We start from the raw sequence: 6,923 nt of genomic DNA, 5'->3' as shown, positions 1-6,923 counted from the left end.
ATGCAATGAAACATAATTATATGATACCTATATCACCTATAAAATAGGTGATAAGTTTGTACACATTAATCAAATCCAATAGAAACCCCAATGTAGAACTTTAACACTTTATTTAAACAAGTTATAATATGAAAACATGAAACATTATGGCTTTTAAAGTGTCAAACAGCTGGATAAAAAAAAAAGATATTAAATTAAATTAAATTAAGCTCCGGGACACTCCTTTTCCCCTGCCAGGCTTTTGGAAATGCCAAAACCCTGAAGAATGACAACTCAAGTCGCTTTGGGAAGTACATGGACATCCAGTTTGACCACCAGGTTAAATTAAATTACTCCAGTTTGTAATTATACCTGTACAATTTCAACATGACTTCTGTTATGGCTGGGCCACCTACAGTATATGAATAGAGCATCATTCCCCCACAGGTGGGAGCTGTTAGAGGCTACATCCTAAGTTACCTGCTGGTTATCTGGTAGCAACGTTTGGATTGCTCAGGAAGGACACAGACCCAAGAGAATAGACAGAAGAAGTTACTCATCATTGATGTTTTATTAATGAATCCCTAATCTTAGTTACAATTAAATGTGAATCCCTAACCAATAACAGAAGTTATAAGACCAATATGAATTACCAATGTTTCAGCAGCAAGCAGAGCGCTCCGGACACCGAATATTGTTGAGAGTGAATACTAATGTTCATGTTGTGATTAATATACCGTAGTGCATCAGCACGTCCGCTTGGTCCATCAGTTCGTCGAACGATGGGGAGGTGCTCTGGGCCTCCTCCCATCTTGCCTTCAGGTCAGGTCGGGGCTCGCTGACCACTAGGATGTCTGTCGCCATCGAACGACACTCTCCATGGTAGTGGACATTCGTCATGCTTGGTGTTTGTGTTGGGTGACTGGAGGAGTGCAGGGGATGGGGTGCACGCGGATACGTGATCGCCAGCTCCGTTCAGATGAATGGTGGGAGCCATCAGAACAGCAGGCCGTGGCACAGGTCATCGTGCCATGACGCAGCCACTTCTGCAGTGCATTCCTGTATAGCAATTCGGTCAAATTGACGAGCAGCCGCTGGGGAAAAAAGTAAAAAAAACTTGTTATAAAGATAAATAAGACAGCTGGCAGGTGGCTTTAGGAGCACTTCACCCATTTTCAACCCCATAGTCATATAATTGATCCACACTAATGCTCGTAAAACATGCCACCATTCATGTCTACTCTGTTCAGGAGGGCAGTGGACAGCTCAGAAACCTGCCTACCAGTGACATGACAGGTCATCATTTTCAATGTCCATTAGCTTGAAATGATGTCACTGGTAGGCAGGTTTCTGAACTGTCCACAGGCAAAGACCACCTCTGAGACAGAAATGGTGCCATCTTATTGTGAGCATTACAGAGGACCACTTATATGAACTTAAGGTTGGAAATGGGTGAAGTGCTTCTTTAAGAGTGGATGCATTTTCCATCAGGCTCATTCCATGGTGAGGAAAATGCATCTGTTCTTATTTACTTGAGATAAAAGTTAAAATACTTAATTAAATTAAATATCCATCATAAAAATTGCCAAATCCACTGTAGTAAACCTAGTATTTTGAGGTGCAGATTGACTCACCAAACATGCAGTCCTGCATCAGCGTGTCCTTGAAGGCCCTCTTCTTATTCCTTGTTTTCTCTGATGGCACAGTGTGGTAGGGGCTGGAGTTATACATTGGCATTCCTAGAGAAAGACAGACAGAACAAAATAAGGCAAATAAGCACCATCAAAGTAGTTATCAATGAGCACCATATACACTAGCAAGTGTACCTAGTGCATGTCTGGTGGTAAAAAAAAACTCACCTTTATAGCCTTGGGGGTGATGATTGCCAGCGAAGTCTAAAAAGAGGACAATTAAAATATTAAAAAAAGCTTGTATGCAATTTATCAAGACTGTATGTTTTAATGTTTAGAGTAGCAGGAGCTATAAGTTCAAATATGTCAGTCTTTAATAAGTTACAGTATGTCATGGCACAATAGCCAAGGCACAGCAACTGTTTAGTAATGGCTAATAAAATAATCACAAATGTATAAAAAAGGCTCTTGTTGACACAGGGACAACAGACATACCATTCCATGCTTGTCCAGTGTGGTTCCCTCCTGAAATGGATTAAAATAGCCCTAATTGGTCACTGTAAAATACAAGTTCTCATATAATATCGTGCCAACATTAACAGATCCTTGCAAAATAAGTAAGGTCTCCAGTAAGGCACGACTAGAAATCCAACCACCACCTATTGAAACAGACTGGAGACACACTAAGAGTGGCTGAGAGAATCATCTAGCCTATTAGTCTACTTACCATGATTGCAGGGGTCCATTGACTCCAACTCTGCCAAGAAGCTTCCACCAAAGCCTAAAATGAGAGAACACAAAACATGAACTATGAATTCTATCTAAAGCACATTTACAATCTGTCCACCCTGAGGTAGTAGTGTGAAGTGGTTCACTTACCATTATTAGGCTGGTTATCCTCCGAGCAGCTTCCTCCAGAGGCTAAAAGAAGGGAACACAAGACATGAATAGTGGACGCTGTAACCTTTGAACACATAACCTGAACTAAATGCTTGTAAAGCTTTCATGCAATTACATTTGGTTTTGCCATGTTAGTAATTAATGACATACCACTGCTTGCATTTGGTGTTGGTACAGAAGGGTACTGGCTGGATTCTGGCAGCACTGGAATTATACATGGCAATACTTAAAGTAGGTGTAGCAGTTAGTGTCATAACTGACAGTGTCACCACTGTACCTGGAAAATTAGGTGGCTTGAAAAAAAAATCGCTTCACACTGCTGTTTTCTGGCTCATCTGACTTAGGCCAATTCTAAAAACACCTCCTAAAACCTAACCTAAGTTTTCTGAAAACGTTCAAATTTTTACTAAAAAAATTAATAAAACATTATGTTGCCATACATATAGCAACAACTAATGAGACACAGAGGTGGCTCCCGGATTGAATGGTATAACAACGTATAGGTTACAACAGGTCTAAATAGAAAAGAGGTGGTGCCCGTGCTGCTATAATTATTATACTTGGCCAGGCCTTGTGTATTGCAGTGAATCCTCTCCAGTCCTCTTGTAGCACAACCCTGAAAATTTAGAGGGAAACAAATAATTCAATAAATATATGCACAAAACAATGTATATAAATATATCAGCCAAATTATTAATTTATCAGGTCCTTCCAAAATATTTTACACACACGTATATATAATATATACACACACACACACACACACACACACACACACACACGTATGTATGTATATATATATATATATATATATATATAAATTATTATAAAACTTACATTAACCACTTTAGCCCTATTTTATACATAGGACATTTGAAAATAGCAGATCTACAAGCTCACCACATGTTGCATCGTGACGCGTTGTGAGCTTGTAGATCTGCTATTTTCAAACATTTTACTTTTGGTACTTTAAGTATATTTTGATGCCAATACTTTTGTACTTTAACTCGAGTAACATTTTGAACACAAGGCCTTTTACTTTTAACAGAGTATTTTTATATTATGGTATTGCTACTTTTACTTAAGTAAAATATCTGATTACTTCTTCCACCACAGCCTTTTCCATGAGCTAACCTGGTTTCTATTATGCTCTAGATCCCGCCTCCTATATCCGGTAAATTTTCACATACACACATGCAACCACGGATGTAGTTTCCGTATCCGGTTTAGACCGGAAGTGCTTCCGGCAAAGTGAATTGGTACCCGTTGGTTTAACATTAGTAGCTAGCTAGTGAGTTAGCACCATACATTCTGCCTTGTTAGTTCACCACTATTAAATGAACGAACTGCTTCACAGTAGTGCTGGTTACAACAATGATTATACAACTGTTAAAAACGCTAATAATCTGTTATTGTATACACACAGATAAACAAATGAAAGTACATTTTAATCACGAAACATGCTAACAAAACGACGGGCTAACGTTAGCTAGCATGCTAGCTGCTTTAATAACATGCATTGCTATTTACTAACACAAGCTACAAACCCCGGACAGCATAAAGATAACATTTAGTCAAACGATGAGAGTCGGGTGACGGTATCTGAACGGGATAGTACATTCTATTCCCATAAGAACTCACCAGTCAACTATTATTTGCTAGCTAACAAGCTCAGGTCTGCACTGTAGTTGCCACGGTAATAATTCACAAGTTAACATTTAGTCAAACGATGACAGCCAGATGATGGTATATGAATTGCATAATACATTATATTGTAAAGGACTTACCAGTTTGTCTTACTAGAGTAGTATTTGTGAAGTTGTCAACAAGCCTCAATTCGCGCCAATGTTTCCTTTGAAAAACTCAAATCCCATGAGATTTAGCTGGTCTCGCGAGTTGTGACGACTACCCTCTCGCAGGGGAGGGGGTGCGAGGGGAGGGGGAGGAGGGGAGGGGAGGGGAGGGGGAGGGGGGGGTGTGCAATATCAGCACTACACGTTGAAACAATGTCAATTCATTGTTGGGCATTTCAACATTGAAAAACCATCATCTATACTAAATTGATTCAATGACATTTTTTTAAATGTTGAAATCGTATCTGTATTTAAACATTGAATCAACATAGCTTTTTCAACCTCAACCAAAAATAACCAATCTGACCAAAATCCAACATTGAATTAATATCTTTTGCTATCTGGGAGGTGATGATTCAGTGGCCTCCACGTGTGGATATGCAGGGTTTGATGAGGACAGTGTTGTTATATTCATGAATGGATTTCCAGGTGATGATAGTCTTGATTTGTAAATTAATTATATCTTGGCCATATATGGACATTGCCAAATATGGGCTTAATATTGATGACATCATATGATTTAGTCAGAATATGCTTTCTTGGTCAGATATAGAGTACGGTCCGCAATGTAATGTTAGATTTGTTACGGAATGGACCGAACTGACTGACAGGATCTGCAGGCTTTCATAAACTGTGACCTGCAGTTGTATAATAAAAAATTAATAACTGATAATCACCTACAAATTAGAATTCACTGCTGACCCACAAGTGAAATCATTTTGAGTTCATAAGTTTAATATGCTTTATCTTAATGAAGTATATCATTATATTTCTCCCAACTAGTGATCAGATAGACATGCTGAGACTCTTTGAAAGAGATGTTAGTGAGATTATCCCAAGAACTCAAACAGTGATCACTGAAAGACAGAGATGAGACTCTTTGAAAGAGATGTTAGTGAGATTATCCCAAGAACTCAAACAGTGATCACTGAAAGACAGAGATGAGACTCCATAATAGCGACGCCATTAAGATCATTTTGAGAACTCAAACAGTGATCACTGTGAGACTGAACAGTGTCATATCTCAGGAGTTCAAATTGAGAAGAAAATGCACTTTGGTCTCGGCTGGTGCTCATCTTTATCTAGAGACACAAATGATACATAATGGAGGTCTCATTTAGGATTTTCGCTTGCTATGGGTTTGTGTTGAAAATTAGCTTGTTTTCCTCACTTGCCATATTCCATAATCATTGCCTTGTCACATGTATTTAGGATCAAATGTGATGACATTACCATTGTGTTGATGTAACACATCCCAAATGTGCTAATTTAGTCTTGCATGATATTTTAATGTTATCACATTACATTCATTCACATGCCATACTGTCATTGGGTGATTCATGCAGCAGGCTATAATACAGAATCTGCCACTGAGCTGAAACATTTACTGTACGGAATAGAAACAGTAGAAACAGTACTCTCCTACATCCTATAATGGGACACAGGGCCTACATATTAAGAATCTATATAGGAGACTTATATGTCCTGTATTATGAACATATAGAGCCTATATATGGATAAAGAAGCTATATAGGAGACCTATATGGCTTGTATTAACAACATATATGACCTATATGAGGGTATAAACAAGCTATATATGAGACCTATATACCCTGTATATGCACATATATGCACCTGATTTTGACCTATATGTGAGATATATGCAGCCTATATGGAGCTTATACCAGGCATATATGTGGTATATATGCACATATATGCGCATATATGATCCTTATATGTAGCATATAGGTTACATATAGTTGCATATATGGAACATATAGATTCTTTCCATGTGGGAAGGTTCAAAGAGCATTTGGATTTATCCATAATTGAGGTGATAACTGTACTTAAAGCAGTGGTTCTCAACCTTTTCAGGCTAAGACCCCCCAACATAATCATATTTGAACTGGGGACCCCTCACTGGGGACCCCTCACCCTGACAAGCACTTGGAGTTGACTCGGTTTAAAATAAATAAATAGATGTCATTTATGGAAATCCTGCTCCTTCTGTCCTCAAGTCCTTGGATACAGTTTATCATTCTGCTCTGCGATTTGTATCTTGGTGAACATTATAGGACTCATCACTGCATTCTGGTTGGCCTTCCTTGGCCGACAGGCGAAACAAACACTGGTACCTGTTTATTTTTAAGGCAATTGATGGTACTTTATATTGTATATATCTCTGCTGGATTGGAATCCTGTAACATATACTGTAGGACACGCTCCAGTGACTGGCTCACGCTAAAAGTCCCCAAAGTAAAGACTGAACTGGGGAAAACAGCCTTTTGTTTTAGTGCCCCACTTGGAATGACCTACAGCTTAAATTAAAGATCTGTTCTCTCATAACATACGGTCACTTTAAATCTTTGATTGCAGACCTACCCACAAGTGTCTGCAACTGCTTTTCAATTTGTGTTGTATCAGACGATAGATGAAAGTTTCTGTTTTGTTTTCGTATACTGTGCTTATACTGCGCCCATTTCTAACTGTTGAAATTAAAACGCTTGAGATCCACTGCAGTATTTGAACATAATAAAGGCAGGTGACACGGTTTAAAACT

The 6,923-nt window shown here is 38.6% G+C and overlaps 1 protein-coding gene across 2 annotated transcripts; it reads right to left on the bottom strand.

The window, feature by feature from the left end:
* Window positions 1-380: 380 nt before the first annotated feature.
* Window positions 381-4,362, bottom strand: LOC308104713 (uncharacterized protein). Of its 2 annotated transcripts, XM_080455213.1 has the most exons (8): window positions 4,298-4,362; window positions 2,661-3,126; window positions 2,490-2,531; window positions 2,338-2,391; window positions 2,106-2,135; window positions 1,839-1,874; window positions 1,614-1,718; window positions 381-1,073 (listed from the first exon to the last, which is right to left on the bottom strand). In XM_080455213.1, exons 4-8 carry the CDS (start codon window positions 2,354-2,356, stop codon window positions 976-978), a joined length of 288 nt encoding a protein of 95 aa, XP_080311339.1. In that variant the 5' UTR covers window positions 2,357-2,391; window positions 2,490-2,531; window positions 2,661-3,126; window positions 4,298-4,362; the 3' UTR covers window positions 381-975. The 2 variants fall into 2 exon arrangements, with proteins under 2 accessions (XP_080311339.1, XP_080311338.1); XM_080455212.1 differs by having other exon boundaries at window positions 2,490-3,126.
* Between the last annotated feature and the right edge of the window lie 2,561 nt (window positions 4,363-6,923).

This window comes from Gymnoscopelus braueri (genome assembly GCF_963280865.1).
Source record: "Gymnoscopelus braueri genome assembly, chromosome: 17".
Classification (NCBI taxonomy): domain Eukaryota; kingdom Metazoa; phylum Chordata; class Actinopteri; order Myctophiformes; family Myctophidae; genus Gymnoscopelus; species Gymnoscopelus braueri.
The sequence above is the reverse complement of the archived record's forward strand: the minus strand, read 5'-3'. Positions and strand labels throughout refer to the sequence as shown.